Here is a 17,711-nt window from a genome sequence, read left to right as displayed (position 1 = left end):
CAAAATATAATGAACAACCCCTGATCCTTTCAGACCACTCAGGGCATCAGTAAAGTCTGTGCCGAGGCAAGCAGGGGATACCTGGGGCTTCCTCTGGAGTAGTCTTTGCCATCCCCTCCCGCAAAGGGGCCCCATAGCTATGCTCTGAGGTCCTGTGTGGGCATGTTTTCCAGTTCTTTCCTATGTAGTTGGGCAGTCCACATCACCTTTCTTTAACCTCCCTGTATGTTCCGGCACCTGTACCTCCCTGAGTCTCCAGTTTGTAGCTTCTAATCTCACTGTTGCAGGCTGGGAACTCAGTAACATTGTGCCATAGTATTGTGAACGAGTTCCTCAACCTTTTCCAGGGCACAGAACTACTCCAAGGCAGTGTACAGAATTTACAAGAAAATGGATTCTGGGTCCAAAGACCCAGAGCTACCTAACTTTGCCAACAGCGATTAATCTTCAGCAAAACGCTTAAACACGTGCAATCTTCAGTTTCCCTAATCATAAACATGGGCTGTGTGCTGACTTCAAACAATGTTGCTGTGAGCATCAGAATAAAATGTTTGTGAAAGAACTTGGCCCAGAATTTAATGAATGCCCCCAGCCCCACCTTGCTCTGGATTCACTTTTATATTCTAGATGACTAAATTATAAGCCAATCTAGATGCTGGCAACCTCCTTTGAAATGTGTAAGAAAGAAATAAGATAGACTGACAGGTAGATGGAAGAACAGATGGACAGATATGTGAGAAAGATGGAGAGCAAAATGTCAGTCACAGAATCTAGGTGGTGGGAATGTGGGTTTGTAATTGTAAAACTCAACTTTTCAGAATAGTTGAAAATAGTAATTTAAAAAACATTGGAAGTAACTAGGTCTACTGAGGTGATCATTTTGTGATGTATAAAAATCAAATCATTATGCTGTACACCTGAAGCTAATATAGTATGTCAATTGTAATTCAGTAACAAAAAGTTGGGAAAAAAAGTCACGCTATAACGTACTGTGCCTTTTGCTCCCGTGGAGAAAGTGAACTAAACACAGAGTGACCGTCTTTGCCACCCCTGTCCCTGGTAAGAAGCCCCAGTCCTGGACTCTCAGAATGCGGGTGGACACTGGCAGTCGCCGTCGCCTCCATCACGAGCCATCAGGCCAGTAGCTGCGCCCTGTAGCCCCAGGAGCACACTTGCCTTTGACTCGTTCCCCTGTGGCGGGTGCACTGTCCTTTTCCTCCAGTAGCCTCGCCAGTGGTCCCAAGGGTACCTGCTCTCTGAGGTTACCCAACATCCTTATTGCCCTAGAGTCACCTGCCCTGATGCTTCAGGAACCTGAAGATGCCTGTGAGGGAGAGGCAGGCTCCTTGGTAAGCCTGGGCTTCAGCCTCCCACACGGGCCTGACTCCCTGGTCCCGCACTGCCGAGTGCCTCCCGAGACAGCAGGATGCCCCCTTCCCGGCACTCTCTTTCACACTAAAAATATGCGTGGCAGTTCTGTGTGTCTTTGTCCCCTACTAAACTGTGTGCTCCTTTGAGGCCAGGTTCAGGTTTGTTTGCTCTGCTCCCCAGAGAGTCTAACACGTGCCTGTCCCAGAGGAAGCATGCAGTATGTGTGAGCTCAACAAAAAAAAAGATGGGGAAAAACAGAGGCCACCAACGGACTTCAGGAAAATGAGCTGTTAAAGGGATGGTGAAAGAAGAAAAGCAACCGAAGTAGCTCAGCTCAATATGCTAGGCCAGGGGGTCAGAAAACCTGTTCTTGTAAAGGGCCAGATAAAACTTTATCTACAAAATGCTGAGGTAGCTGATCTGACCTTGTGCAGACACAGGGAAGGGAGAGAGCAGGCTCTGGGAGAGAGAGGACCCCTTCCACTGTGAGCACCAAGCAAATGGGCCAGGAAGGAGAACCCAAGGAGACTCAAGTTAAGGAGTAAAAATGGTTGGGTCCTGGGGTCTGACTTTCTGTCAGTGAGTGACCTTGCAGATCATTATACATAACAAATACTTTAACAGACTGTCACATCATGAGGTATGAAAGAATAAATGAATCCAAACCTTGCTAGACTCTGTCCTCCTCAGCCTCCTGTTGACACCTTCCCTCTCTCATTCAGACACTTCCCCAAGGGCTTGTTTATGAGCATGCTCCCAATGTCCCATAAGCCCGTGCTTCTTCCACACTTCACTTGCTTTGAGTTTGTCTTTTAGGAAATGTCCAGTGTCAGGTGCTAGTGTTAGGAAGTCTGGTCTTTCAGACTTTGCTTTTCCTCCACTCTCCTAAACACCGCTTCTCGCCTTCACAGCCCTCGTCCAAGCCTCTAGCCCTCTGGTCTGGAAGCTAACAGATTCATTTTGAGCTCATCTCCCACCCAGTCTTCTCCTCCAACCCTCCATGCTTAGATACCAGACTTCTGAAAACCCCATTTTCTGTACCCCACACTAGCAGAGTGTACTCCCTACTAGTTCCCAGCCTTCCTCTGCCTGGCTTCCATGGCTCTCTGAGGCTGAGTTGGCCAAGTCTGTTCTCAGATCCTTTCCACCCTTCCTCTGTCCTCTGTTCTTAATGACAGAGCTGTGAGCTTGTCAACTGCACTGTTGGGACTTCATTGGTGACTGGCTTCTGATGAGATTCTGCCAATGGCCAGCACACATAGGAAAAGCCAGGTTTCTTTTTTTCTGCTTCTTAGTGACACATGACTTTTCAGGAGGAAGGAGGCTCCTGGTTTCAGAGGCACTGGATGGTAATGGCAGCTTCAGGCTCCAGAGATCCCCCAGACCAGCAGCAGTACAGGCTCCTGACCCCTTCTCAGCAATGGTGATGCTCTAACAGCTGCAGTTACAGAAGCTGCCCAGCATCCTTGCTGTGTGATGATCAAGGACCCTGGCTAACACCATTTTACTTTTGCTCCTTTAGCTGAAGGCCCCCAGGAAGAGCTTCCTGGGGTTACTAATCTGCAGGTAACCCCACTCTTTGCTTTCCGGCCCTTCTAATGCCCTCTGACCAGTTATATGCCCTCTATGTGAAACACCTGAGCAGGTTCTGCTTTTGAGCCTTGGTATTGCCAACCCTCAGCCTGAACCATCGCCTCTAGATCCTGATATATGAAAACAGAATGGACAGGGCAGGAAGAATGGAGCAGAGATACAGTTCTATCAGACGCATACTGCCACAGAACCCACTCTTCTCTCCCCGCCCTCAGGAAGCCTCTTGTTCTGGTGCAAGCGCAGCAGCCCCGAGGCCACTTGTCGGCAGGCTGCACATGACACTGCTGCCTGCGGAAAAACACCTCCAGCCTCTTCCGGGCTGTCTGTCCACAGCATTTCTCCAGAAAACGCTTCAGCCCTTGGTTGTAATTCTTGACTTCACTGCTCATTTCTGCAGACTTGAACATAACTCTCACTCCACCACTCACTCGAGTTCCCACACTATTCTCTCTCCTCTTTCCGCATGTTCTCTAAAATCAAGATCTGCATTTCCTTTTTTCTTGAACACAATTTTTTGAAAATCTTACTGATACCATTGCATTGTTCACCAGACTTTCTGACTTACGCATGGAAAGCTTCCACATGGAACTCAAGGAAATCTTTCTTTTTAGTAACATTTAATTTATATTCTCTCTCCCTCACCAGGGTTTACCGTGTGGCTAAAGCTCTAGGTACCTGACAAATTTAAGATCTGTATCCTGGCTGGAATCTAGCTGTCTCTTCGAAGATGAGCTCTTTGAGCTTTTCCTTGGGCAGGTCATCCAGCTCCATGTCAAACTTGAACGGCGCCTCAGCGATGGGCTATAGGAGAACACAGAACATGGGACAGACAAGAGTGGTTATCGTTGAGGTAGTCATGTACTGATTCATAATGTCTGTAGCTTAGACTCTGAAATGTATACAGCAGCACTGACATCTACGGAAACCAAGAGCTCTGATAAAGTATCTACGCACCCATGTCCCATCTATGCGCTCCAAAAGGCGCACTTTGTATGAACATGTAGTAAACGAATGGGGAACAACTAAATCCATTTTTAGCATTCTTCTGAATTTATCACTAATCCCAAAATTATTTTCAAATTTTTAAGGCACTAAGTGTTGAAGTAACAGAAATTTGCTGTTGTGGGGGTGGTGGTGATACGTTTATACAGTCAAAAGTCATGATAATACTCAAATCAATGTACTTGATTAAATACATTACAGTATCTTCATATGAAAAGATATTATGGAGCCAATAAAAAATGAAGCTGTAAGGAAGATTAGTATCTGGGGAAATGTGCATGTTTGGGTTAAACAAAATGAATCCTATTTTTTTTTTTTTAAGATTTTATTTGACACAGAGAGAGAGAGTGAGAGAGAGAGAGCACAAGCAAGGGCGGAACAGCAGGCAGGCAGAGGGAGAGGGAGAGGCAGGCTCTCTGCTGAGCAAGGAGCCTGATGCAGGGCTCAATCCCAGGACCCTGGGATCATGACCTGAGCCGCAGGCAGCCGCTTAACCAACTGAGCCACCCAGGCGCCCCAAAATGAATCCTATTTTTAAAAAAAAATTTAGATACAGAAATATAAAACCGAGAAGAAAATACTCCATAATCTTAATATCTGTGTAACAAGACTACAAAGTGATCTGTGTCATAGTTTTCTGCAAGTTTTCATTTTTGTTTTTCAGCACACTGTAACTAATCAGAAGGCTATTTAAGTACATATTTAAGGGGCTGCTGCGCTTGCACCAGAGCTTTAGTCTGCTCCTCCCCCTCGCTCACGTGCTTGCTCTCTCTCTCAAATAAATAAATCTTAAAAAAAAACAGTACATGTTTAAAATGTCTCTGTCAAGGAATTCCCATATATATAATGATGAAAAAGGAAATCAGTCAATTGATATTATTTATATTTTGATTTTTAAGTACCCCCAAACTAACACAATGTTCTAGAACTAATCTGATGAGGATTCCAGCTGTTAATCAGTGGATGCCTAGTAGTTACCAGGCACTCCTAGATTTTATCCATGTAATCCTCACAACCAGGCCTTTAGGGTAAGGAAACATAAGACACCAAACTCTGCGCTAAGCACTGGTTTCTTGAAAGGGGGAAAAAGATTCATGTCCATGAGAGAAAAACAAGGAGCTAGCCCTCTTTGAAGGGCAGCTCCATGTGTGGGGTCACATTGGTGTCCTACATATGCCATCCTTCTGGTCTTCCCAACCTCCTAACTGGGTTTGGGGTACCACCCAGGCTTGCGATTAGGACATAGGGGGCTCACAGGGCTAGTCAGAGCCCCAACAAACCTTACACTCTCCTCTCCTTTCCTGTTATTTACTATGTTGTAGGTATCTGCAAGCTGCCCCCATTATTTCTGAGGGAAGGAGACAGAGATGGAAGGGGACTGATTAGGAAATACTTCCTCTTTTTGATTTCTTCTCTTTATCATCTTCCATTTTCCCCTTTAACACGCTCCACTTGGTTCTCCCCCCTTTTAAAACCAGAGTGTGAAGGCTTGCTGTCTATACATGAGCCTCAACTAGAAAGATCCAAACTTTGGTTTATATTGCATTTTTCTTCATTACCGTCCAGAGAATAAAGCCCCAGAAGACTCGAAGAGGCCAGGGAACTGGGACTTTCCTAGAGAGAACATGACACACAGTATCTTTACCTGGCTGTCCAGCACGCTCCAGAGGCCTGCCACATCCATCTCTGGACTCATTTCTCACCACAAAAGGCTCTTGTGTCCCCATCCCCAAGGAGGCACACCAGACACGAAGTCATGAAGCCACAGTGGGAACTGTCCAAGCTGCCCACCCGCCCCCCTTTGCAATGCCCCTCCCCAAACAGGCAGTTGGCCTCCTTTCCACCCTCAGGCAGGCACTCTGATTTAGGCACCTCTTCCTGCCACAAACCATGACAATGGTCTCTAGCCTTGGACCCCTTGTTTATCTGTGCTCCCCTTTATTCATCCATTTCCGCAGGCCCACCCCTGCTGCAGGTGGCCTGGAGGAAGCTTTCTAAGATAGAAGGGGCTTGGGGGATGGGGTGGGGAGAGGTTTCAAGCTGTGCTGACAGCACTAGTCCTCAAGGCAGATGATGTGGGCTACTGAGAGGACCAGGTGTGGCACCATATACCTCTCAGGATCGATCTAAGCATGACATCTGGGCCCTTCCCGGCTGGGCCTGCTGCTGGCTGATAGATATTCCTGAAGAAGCAGCCAGGAGTATGGGTCTTACCTCATCGCTTGGGTCATAATACTGCTCCAGATATGGATGGGCCAGAGCCTGTTCTACTTCAATCCTCTTGTGAGGGTTGAATGTCAACATTTTGTCCAGTAAATCCAGAGCTACAAAGAGAAAGGTTTTGCACTGGTGAGAAGCCAAAGGAACATTTACTGAATTACTTTCCATTTCCTGCTTAAGTAAACTTGACCCACAAAACAATGGAACTAAGCATCGCCATGGGGAGAAGAACCCGCACACTGGGTGCCTATTATCCCTCTGAGCTTCTTGAGACTGTGACCATCTGACAATCGCAGACCCAGGCTCAGAAAGGTGATGTGATCAGCCAAAGGCTGAAAGTGGAAGACCAAGGTTCAAATCCAACTCTGCTTACAAAACCTGGACTTTTCCTAAGTCACTATTCTGCTTTGCAGGCATCTGAAGGAAAAGTGTTATATATGTATTTCTCTTAAATCAACTCCAAAGCCCTCTCTGCAATGGCCAATTTATCTTTCAACACATAGAGTAGGCCTCCAAGGTCACAGAAGACAATGGTCACTTGTCCTCCTATGTGGTTTCCAGGTCCTGGCTGAGATCCATGTGTGAAGCACAGGCCACCTGGCCCACTCTGCAGCTTGACATCTTTCTCCAAAGCCCAAAACAAAGTATTCTCTTTCTCTCATTCTCTTTCTTATTTATTTGTTTATGTATGTATGTATGTATGTATGTATGTAATCTCTAATCTCTACACCCAACATGGGGCTGAACCCACAACTCCTAGATCAAGAGTCACATGCACTTCCGACTGAGCCAGCCAGGCGCCCCCAAAGTATTCTCTCGATCTGGTCAGTAGTCAGCAGCTGAACATTTCTTCTATGTAGAGAGTGGAGGAATAGAAGCAAGTGTGGGATCAAAAGGACCAAGAGGAGGGACAGCTAATGAATAGCTTACCCTAGTGGTCTCCATAACTATTGTCCAGGCACTACTTCGAGCCATGAGGAAAGCCAAAGGTCATGGGTGACAGCAGCTAGAACATGGGTTAAGGGAAATGTGACTGAACAGTTCCTGTATTTAGTATCAGGAGCAGGTTTCAATGAGAAAGAATAAATGCTAGAAAAGACATTATTGCTCTTAAAAAAAAAAAAGCGTGCTTTTATTTAATGATGCTTAGAACAGTGGTTTCCAATTTAGGTAGCAGGTCCTTTCCTCAAATTGAAGGCTCTCGACAGGGAGTAAGTAAGGAGCTACCCAGCTCTCTTAATTCCTAGCTCACAGCTCTGAGGCACCCCTGAAAAATCTAAGGACTCCAAGGAACAAGTCTGATAATGTATTCCAAGCCTGAAAAACTACTAGGCGATATAAAGAACACTTTTTAGAGAACATATCAATAAAATAAACAAAAAATAAATGATCAATAAAATATACAAAACCAAAAATGAAAACACTGCCATCTCAACGAAGCCTTATTTCTTACAGTGATAACTTATTAGATCATCGACCTCATCCACCTGCAAATTAGCACATATCACTTAGTCCTGAGAGTAGAATGGTAAAGGAAAATCATTTTAATCATTTACTCACTAAAAACTGTTCAACTCTGGAGAGCAGCAGGCCAGTACACAGTCTGAATCCGAAGTGCCTGACTGCTCGTGTGCCAGGAAGTCCCCGGGAGAGCACGCGGAGGCAGCACCTTACTGCCTCAGGTGACTGAAAGCACAGGCATGAGAGGATATGTGTGCACGTGCACGTGTGTGTGTGCGTGCCTGTGTGTGCATACTCAGCTCTGGCTCCTACTGTGACTTCCCTTGTTGCATGTCACCCACCCTTAATCTTCAAGACAACTGGGAGATGATAAATATGGTAAACCACATGCTGGACACCTGAGAAATTCCACGCAACACAGAACTTTTCTCATGTCCACAAAACTGTAAAAAAGTTTTTTACATAGTGCACTTCTACAAATAGTCCATTTTCTATTTTTGCCTCTATAATCTTTTCAATACACACGAGTGTACTATAGGAAATTGGGGAACAGTGACATTTTGCTTTATGGGCTAGAGAACTTTCTGGAGCAGAGGAGGTTTTAGGAATCTAGAGTGTTCACTAAAGCACTGTCTGGACAGGAGAGGTATTCATCCTTGCAGCCATGACACGGGGTCTCAGGGGCCCAGGAACAGGCTTTCAGAGGCAGCTCTCTCAAAAGTCAGGATAGTGTAGCACAATGGTCAATAACTCAGGCACCTCTGGCCCCAATGCAAGTCCCACAGAACCCCTGGCAGATGTGTGAACATATGACATAACCACTTGCTGGGCATTACAGTCCTACTATCTGTAACCCAGATAATAAACCTAACCTATCTACTGTTCCCAACCACGGACTGCTCCCTCCACACCATCCCTCTCACCACAAAAGAACTCATCATAGACATTCCCCAAGAACTTTTTTTTTTTAGATTTCATTTATTTATTAATTTGAGAGAGTGTGAGCGTGTGTGTGCAGGGGCACACAGGGGTAGGAGAGAATCCCAAGCAGACTCCACACTGAGTGCAGAGACGGATGTGGGACTCAATCTTATGACCCTGAGATCATGACCTGAGCCAAAACCAAGAGTTGGACTCTTAACCAACTGAGCCACCCAGGCACCCCTCCCCAAGAACTTTCTTGAGAGATTAGAAGCCATTTGGCCTTTTGCCCAATTAGACACCGTCTGTCAGGAAAAATCCAGAAGGCTCTGGCCACAGTCAGATTCTAACAGCATTAGTTCTCAGCCACTGGGGGATACTTTTCCCCTCCAAATCTTGTTGGTACTAAGTAGGGAAACACTTCAAGGCAGCTGGTATTTGGCAACTTAAGCAGCTCTAAAATAGACCTTTTAGTTCCTTCAAGTTAAATTCTAGGCCCTTAAACCTACAGGCAAAAATCACAAAGGAAGATAGCTTATTTTGCCACCTGAAAAATAACTGGATCTCCAACTCCCTTTTATTGCTAGCGCTATTTCTGCATTACTCACAGCTACAGAGGGGGAGAAGGACAGAAACGGGAAGCCACTGGCAGGTGCTGATCCCACAGTCAGAGTGCCCGGCCTCCCTCCTCCCACACCACACAGCAATCCACTGGCACTGCTCAGATGGCATGAATCACTCTGCCTGTGCGTATGCTTCCTCTGATACAGGTTTTATTTCCCCTAAAAACTGGAAGTCTCTTCAAGGCTGGGATTACATCTGACCACAATCCCTGACTCTCCTTGGTAGCCTCCTAGAACCCACACCTTCTCTTTAACTTCAGTGGGTACACGGCAACATGACCCTGCCCTTCTGGTACATCAGCCTTTTTTCTTTCCCATCTCAGCCCAGACCTGGGTGAGTCATATGACTGGCTCTCTACAGCACCACTGCACGTCCATCTTACCTATCCAGCACAAGTCTCATCCGAGATCAAAGCTGCAACCTGTCACTCCCCTCCTTGGCCTGAATTTCTGAGTAGGGCCAGAGAAAAAGATCTAGCTGTTCAAACTGTGCCACTGCAACAATGCTTCTCAAACTTCCCAGTCTTAGAACCCTGCTCTTAAAACCTGATTTTTTTTTTTTTAAGATTTTATTTATTTGAGACACAGAGATACAGAGAGAGAGAGAGAGAGAGCATGAGCAGGGGGAGAGGGAGAAGCAGGCTCCCCGCTGAGCCAGGAGCCCGATGCGGGGCTGGATCCCAGGACCCTGGGATCAGGACCTGAGCCGAAGGCAGACGCTTAACCATCTCAAATACTCTTATGTAGTCACCAATGATCCCTTAATTGGAAGCCTCTGTTCCACGGAGACTGCTGAGCATGTCCACTTTCTCATGATGCCATCTACTGCTTCTGTGAAATATGCACTATTTTCTTTGTCCATCATTCTTTCTGGTTTTCAAGAGTTCCTACTCCTATTCCATTGGCCATTGAAGGTTCATGTTCTCTAGCTCTGACACATGTCATTCTTCTTAGCCTCTCAACCTCCTGTATGATTCCAAATGCCATCTGTGAAAAAATTCCTAAATCTATCTTTAGCCTAGAGCGCTGACCCAAGTTTCAGATTGATAAATACAACTCTCTGCAGGCAATAAAAGAGTATATAGCTTATGACCTCATTCACAGGGGTCATAATATATAATATATGTATTTACAGGCGCAACTACAGAGTCTGGAAGCCTTTCAAACAGGTTATCTGAGAAATGGAGACAGACTTCTTACACAAATTGCACTTTTATTTTAAAAAATAAACAGAAGCAATTTCCATTTCAAACTTCCCATTCACACTGAGTGCTTCAACTCTTTTTTTTTTTTTTTTAAGATTTATTTGGCCACAAAGACTGGTCAGGGATGAATACAAAGAAGCAGTGAGTCCCACAGCGGGGTTGAAACTATCAGGAAACAGGTCAGAGTGACCTGGAGCTGCCGGTGGCCATCTTGTCACCACAAGAAAAGAGCTAACTAACAATAAAGACATCAGAGAGGAAGGCAACACTGAATGACAGAGAGGTCCAGATTCTGGTCAAAGTGGCTATGATCTGGAATCCAAACATCACTGAACCTGTCAAGTTATGAGAGCCAGTACAGTCCTTCTTCAGGCCTAAGCCATTGGCAGTAGGTTCTTGTGAGGTGGAACCAAGAAAGCCTCAAACAGCTGACCCTCTAGTCTGTGAATGACTCATCCAAGATCCCATCTCTCAGCCCCAGCACCCACAGCCCCATCGCTCAATGTAACCACTGCTATCTTTTGACAAATTTTGTAGAATTTTTCTCTGCATGTTCTTTTACATGGCTCAGATCACACCTTATATAAAAAAATGCTGTATTATTTCCCCAGTAAATATTGCTCATTAATATTTGCCCATGCTATAAAAACTTTTTAAGAATCACTTCTAGTGACTTTATGATATTCCTTTAAGCAGAGGCATCATAGTTTCTTCAACCACTCAATTAACATAGGTGTCCTTAAATTTAATATGCCCAAACTAAAGTCTCAACTGCCACTCTTTAAAATGTTCCTCCTACTTTTCCTCATCTCACTATTTTCTTCATGTAATTGTGTTCTTGTCCTTTGCTCATGTATTTATCCACTGAGGTCTTAGATTTCTCTCTGTTCTTCAGGCATGACTAATATTAATGATGAGTCTAACATCAATAAACTAATAATTCATGTAACTCTCCCAAAATTACCCTATGAGGTGGGAAATGCAACTTGTTCCAATTTTGAGATGAGGAAATTGTGAAACAGAGAAGTTAAATAACTTGTCCAAAGTCAAAGATTTGAGGTGGTGGGGTCCATCTGAATTCAGGAGGCCAATTCTAGAGCACAAGGCCTAAACCATGGTGCTGAGCTGCCTTAACATTAATAGTTTTAGGACAGGGATCCTTCAAATGTTTTTCAATTTGGAACATTTTATACCTACTGCTCACACCTGACCTATCTAATCTATTTTAAGTTTTAAACTTTTATGTGATCAAATCTACCATTTTTCTCTTATGTTTGTTTTCTTGGTTTGCGTATTTTCACAGCCTAGGAAGAAAGTCTTTCTCCATTCAGAGATCAGAAAAATACTGAATATGCTAAGTATCACTGGCCTTTAATGGCATGATTTTTAAAACTGTATTAAATTATCAATTCTTCTGGAATTCACTTTCAAGCGTGAGTAATGATTTAAATTGATTTTCTTGCAAACAGTTATTCAACTAGCCCAGTACCATCTGTTGAATAATAATAATTTCTTCCCCCTCACTGGAGTAATTTTGGAGAGAATCCTAAACTAGACTCCTCTGAAGAAAAATCTACAATACTACTGTTCAAAGGACTCAGCAATAAGAAATTTCTACCAAATACGTGAAAAATATTCAATCTCAGGTTTTTTTTTTAAGGTAAGCTCTACGCCCAACGTGGGACTTGAACTCATGACCCTGAGATCAAGAGTTGCATGCCAGGTGTGCCATCTCAGTCTAATTAAAGAAAAACAAATTAAGGGGCGCCTGCGTGGTTCAGATGATTAAGCGTCTGCCTTTGGCTCGGGTCATGATCCCAGGGTCCTGGGATCAAGCCCCACGTCTGGCTCCTGGCTCAGCGGGGAGCCTGCCTCTCCCCTTGCTCGTGCTCTCTCTATCTCTGTGTCTCGAATGAATAGTAAAATCTTAAAAAAAGAAAAAGAAAAAGAAAAACAAATTAAAATGCCACTTCTCCCCCATTTGGTGGGCAGATCCAAAAGTTCAATACCCAAAATTGCTGGAATAAAAGATGTGACAAACTGCCAAACTGCCCTCCAGAGAGGCTCAACCAATTTACATGCTATCAGCTGTCTCTGAAAACATCCGTTTTCCCCACAGCCTTGACCACATGGTGGGTCATCAAACTTTTGATGTTTTCTACTGGGTAAAAAAAAAAAAGGAATTACTGATCTTTCAATGTTCATATCTCATATAATAAAAATGAGTACCAGGACGCCTGGGTGGCTCAGTCAGTTAAGTGTCTGCCTTCAGCTCAGGTCATGATCCCAGGGTCCTGGGATCGAGTCCCGCATCAGGCTCCTTCCTCGGTGGGGAGCCTGCTTCTCCCTCTGACTGCCCTCCCCCTGCTTGCACGGTCTCTCTTTCCCCCTCTGACAAATAAATAAATAAAATCTTAAAAAAAAAAAAAGAGTACCTTTTCCTAATATTTGAGATATTTACATTTCCTTTTTTGTAAACTATCATTAACCAGACTTAAAAGTGCCAGTGTTTCAGCTTGAAAGTTTCAGTGTTGTGAGTTCCCTGAAGTCTCCCATTCATCTATTTATGTCATTTTTTAATTAAAGATTTTTTTTTTAATTTATTCATTTGAGACACAGAGAGATAGAGAGAGAGAGAGAGAGAGAGCATGAGCAGGGGGAGAGGCAGAGGGAGAGGGAGAAGCAGGCTCCCCACTGAGCCAGGAGCCCGATGCGGGGCTTGATCCCAGGACACTGGGATCATGACCTAGGCCAAAGGCAGACGCTTAACCATCTGAGTCACCCAGGCGCCCCTCTATTTATGTCATTTTTGCACAAACCCAGACTATTAGCTCCCTGCAGGCAGGTAGTCAGTTTTATTGCTGTTCTAAGTCCAGGCCTTGGAACCCTGATGGCACAGGACACTCAGATCTATTTATTAAATAAATGAATTTATGCATGTTATAGTAAAAAACTAGAAACAACCTGGTGGCAGATTAAATATGGCCACAAATTCTTTGCAATTCCTCCCATCAATGGGTGGATTTATTTCTCCACTACTTGAATCTGGGATGACCCTGTAATTTGCTTTGACCAACAGATTGTGGCAGAAGTGTACTGCTATTCTGAGACCTTGCAGTTTCTGCTCTTTCTCTTTTGGAATATTTCTGCCATTAGAAGAAGCCCAGTTGGGTCTACTGTAAGATGACAGGCAATGGCACAAAGGAGAAGCAACTGTAAGATGTGGTGAGGCCACCTCAGACCATGCAACTTGAGGCAAGCTGAGCAGACCCACTTAGATGCACCCAGGCCAATGGACTTATGAACAAATACATGGTGGTCATTTTAAGGCCCGACTGTGGAGTAGTTACACAGCAACAGATAACTGAAGTGAACTTCAATGCCCAATATGAGACTGGTTAAAGACACTATGAGTCATCCATACAAGGGAGTAATACGTAGCACTCTTTATAACTAGGGATACAGAAAGATCTCCAAGATATATAAATGAAAAAAAAATCAGTCTTAAGATCTCAGAATCTAGACCTACAAATTCCAGTGGTCTGAACTTTCATATGACCCTGTGATGCAAGTACTATTACTAACTCTATTTTGTAAAATAGGAGGGGTGGCTCAGTTGGTTAAGTCTCTGACTCTTGATTTCAGCTCGGGTCATGGATCTCGGGGTCCTGGGATTGAGCCCTGCCTCAGACTCTGAGCTCAGGTCAGAGATTCTCAGCTTGAATTTCAGCTTGAGATTCTCTCCCTCTCACTCTGCCCCTCTCCCGGCACGCACGCTCTCTCTAATATAAAGACAGAAATCTTAAAAAAAAAAAAAATTAAATAAATAAATGGGAAAACTGAGTCCCAGAGAGGTTAAGTAGTTTGTCTAAAGTTCACACAGCTAGTAAGTGGCTGGCTATGAACGGAAACTCTGTTTCTGTTAGAAACCGTGTTTCTAACACATGATGCTATATTGCTCACTCCAGCACTACCAACTCCCATTTTTCCACTTTTTTTATTCTAGTTATAACCCCTCCCTGCTTCATTATTTTCATCCAAGGCCTACATTTCAAAATTAACTTTCTGGATTTTAGTAATGTTAATTATTATCTAAATGAACCAATCTCAAAGTTCATAGCTTTAACCTAAGGACAATAAGCTAACTAAGTCTCAAATAATTTGATACAAATCACAGCTAACAATAAAAAAGAGTGAGGAAACAAACAGCAGGGAAGTCTGGAGGTCTTTTTATTATAAAGTCTTAATTATGTAGTTTTGTTATGTATTAAAAAGGCAACTTAGGAAGTAAGATTTAGGTGACATGCTTGGGACAACACAGAATACAAACCAATCTAATCAGTAACCTATGCAATGCAAATGAAGGTATAATTTTTTAAAATCTTACAATTATAATGCATTGTGTAATTACAGAATTATAACTAAATAGGTAAAAGCTGTGCACACCTTGGAATAGCAAACGTTAAAGATTACTTTGGGATTCTGGTAATTAAGCGTGTTTCTTTTACCTATTCTTTCTATACTTTCAAACTGTCTCCCATGATAACACACTATACCTTTATATCAAAGATTTTTTTTTTAAGATTTTATTTATTTATTTGACAGAGAGAGAGACAGCGAGAGAGGGAACACAAGCAGGGGGAGGGGGAGAGGGAGAAGCAGGCTTCCCGCAGAGCGGAGAGCCCGATGCGGGGCTCGATCCCAGGACCCTGGGACCATGACCTGAGCCGAAGGCAGACGCTTAAGGACTGAGCCACCCAGACGCCCCTGTATCAAATATTTTAAAAGATAGTTCCTCCAACATCAAAAATAAATTTAATTTTAAACAACCAAGTGTTTCTGAACCTTGACTCAGATCAGTACATAAAACAAATTCAACATCGAAGCTGACAGTTATTAAAGTAAACATATACAGACATAAGAGCAAAAATTAGAAAAAGCTGAATTTCCAAAAGAAGACTGGATGACATGTTGCTGTTTTTAAGTAGGCTCCATGCCTAACTCGGTGCTTGAACTCACCGCCCTGAGGTTAAGAGTCGCATGCTCTACTGACTGAGCCAGCCAGGCACCCCTGGATGAAATGTTTTAAAATCATTAAAGAAAAGCCAGATCTATGTATTAACATGGAAAGACACTCAGATACAATTCTATTAACAGTGACCTTTAGGGAATAATTATAAAAGAATTTCACTTTTAGTTGAATATTCCTAAAACTTTTGAATTTTTACCAAAAATGTTAGCTTATATAATAATTATTTATAGAAAGGAAATTTTAGGTAAAAATAGGGATATGTATGAAGATAAAGAAAGCTGCGGAAGAACAAGCACCAAGGTGCTGGCAAACTGCTCTCTCTCTGGTTTCCCATTCTGATTTCTTCTTCCACTTTCTTTTATTTATTTATTTATTTATTTATTTATTTTTAAGATTTTATTTATTTGCGAGAGAGACAATGAGAGACAGAGAGCATGAGAGGGAGGAGGGTCAGAGGGAGAAGCAGACTCCCTGCTGAGCAGGGAGCCTGATGTGGGACTCGATCCCGGGACTCCAGGATCATGACCTGAGCCGAAGGCAGTCGCTTAACCAACTGAGCCACCCAGGCGCCCTCTTCTTCCACTTTCAAGGACCCCTGTGATTATACTGGGCCCACTGAGATAATCCACAACAATCTCCTCCTTCTTAAAATCAGGTGATAAGCAACCTTAATTCCATCTGCAACCTTAATTCCTCTTTGCCATGTCACCTAACATATTCACAGATCCTCGCGATCAGGATGTGGACATCTTTGGGGATGGGGTCATTACTCTGCCTACCACAATTCTGTAATAGTATAAAGTCTTTAAAAACAGGCACCTATTAAAAAACAAAAAAACCAACCACCTAATATATTTAACAGATACATGCTAAATAGGCCTAATGGATAACATAATTATTAAACAAAGTTAACTTAAAATATAAAAGAGTAAAATGAAATCCATCACCTTTTTCTCTTATGGATGAGGGCTCTTGGTAATTTATCTAAGAAATCTTTGTCTAACCTAGAGTCATGAAGATTTTGTTCTGTTTTCTTCTCAAAGCTTAATAGTTTTAGGCCTTATATTTAGGCCTATGTTCCATTTTTAGGTTTTTATTTGGGGGGGGATATAGATGTCTAATTGTTCCTGCACCATTTGTTGAAGAGACTGATACAAGCAATAATACTGATAACTTTTGGGGTGCCTGGGTGGCTCAGTCAGTTAAGAGTCCGACTCTTGATTTCGGGTCAGGTCATGATCTCAGGGTCGTTGAGATGGAGCCCTGCATCAGGCTCATGGAGCCTGCTTAAGATTCTCTCTCCCTCTGCCCCTCCCTGCCGTACTTGCATGCTCACGTGTGCACTCTCTCGAGGGGAGGGGAGGGGAGGGGAAGGGAAGGGATGAGAGAGGGGGAGGAAGGGAAGGGGAGGGGAGGGAAGGGAAGGGAGGAAAGAAATTGGTAACTCTCAAATGCATTATGCTGAGTGGAAGAATCCAGACATAAGAGGCCACATACTACATAATTACATCTCTAGGACATTCTGGAAAAGGCAAACTGTAACAGAGAGAAATGAAATCAGGGACTGCCAGGGACTAAAGAGAAATGAGTACAAAGGGGCACAAGTCAACTTTTGGGGGTGATGAAAATACTCCATATATTGATTTTGGTGGCAGTTATGTAACTACATATATTAGTTAAAAGTCAAAGACCCACAGAACTAAAAAGGGTGAATTTTATTCTAAGTTATTCTTTGAAAAAACTTGACTTGAAAAATTATTCAATGACAAGATGAAAAAAGTATAATTTGTTTTGCAGACTCCCAAATTTTCTGAATCCTAAAAATGTGAACTTAATCCAAGTTAAGAAGTAGCAATGAGGCGGCGGCTTGAGGGGTGGGCAAAATGGGTGAAGAGGATTAAGAGGTACAAACTTCCCATTCTAAAAATAAATAAGTCACAGGGACAAAAAGCACAGCATAGGGAATATAGTCAATAATATTGTAATGCACTTATCATGGTGAGCATTTAATAATGTATATAATTATGGAATCACTATGCTGTATACCTGAAACTAATTTTTTATTGTATGTCAACTACAATTAAAAAAAAAAAAAAGGGTGCCTGGGTGGCTCAGATGGTTAAGCGTCTGCTTTCAGCTCAGGTCATGATCCCAGGGTACTGGGATTGAGTCCCACATCGGGCTCCCTGCTAGGCGGGGAGCCTGCTTCTCCCTCTGCCTCTGCCTCTCTCTCTCTGACTCTCGTGAATAAATAAATAAAACATTAAAAAAAAAACTTTTTTG

General features: G+C 43.3%; 1 protein-coding gene across 1 annotated transcript in view; it reads right to left on the bottom strand.

Moving 5' to 3' along the window:
• MAPK1 (mitogen-activated protein kinase 1) overlaps nt 1–17,711 on the bottom strand; it is a 110,735-nt gene that overhangs the window by 6,628 nt on the left and 86,396 nt on the right. The window contains exons 7-8 of the mRNA XM_032397649.1: nt 6,181–6,290; nt 3,640–3,765 (exon numbers count right to left, since the gene is read on the bottom strand). Of these exons, the coding sequence (XP_032253540.1) occupies nt 3,649–3,765; nt 6,181–6,290 (227 nt within the window). The 3' untranslated portion in view covers nt 3,640–3,648. The remainder of the gene's footprint in view (nt 1–3,639; nt 3,766–6,180; nt 6,291–17,711) is intronic.

The sequence above is a fragment of the Phoca vitulina genome, unplaced genomic scaffold, assembly GCF_004348235.1.
Source record: "Phoca vitulina isolate PV1807 unplaced genomic scaffold, GSC_HSeal_1.0 scaffold100, whole genome shotgun sequence".
NCBI lineage: Eukaryota > Metazoa > Chordata > Mammalia > Carnivora > Phocidae > Phoca > Phoca vitulina.
This window is presented reverse-complemented; position numbering and strand designations above follow the sequence as displayed.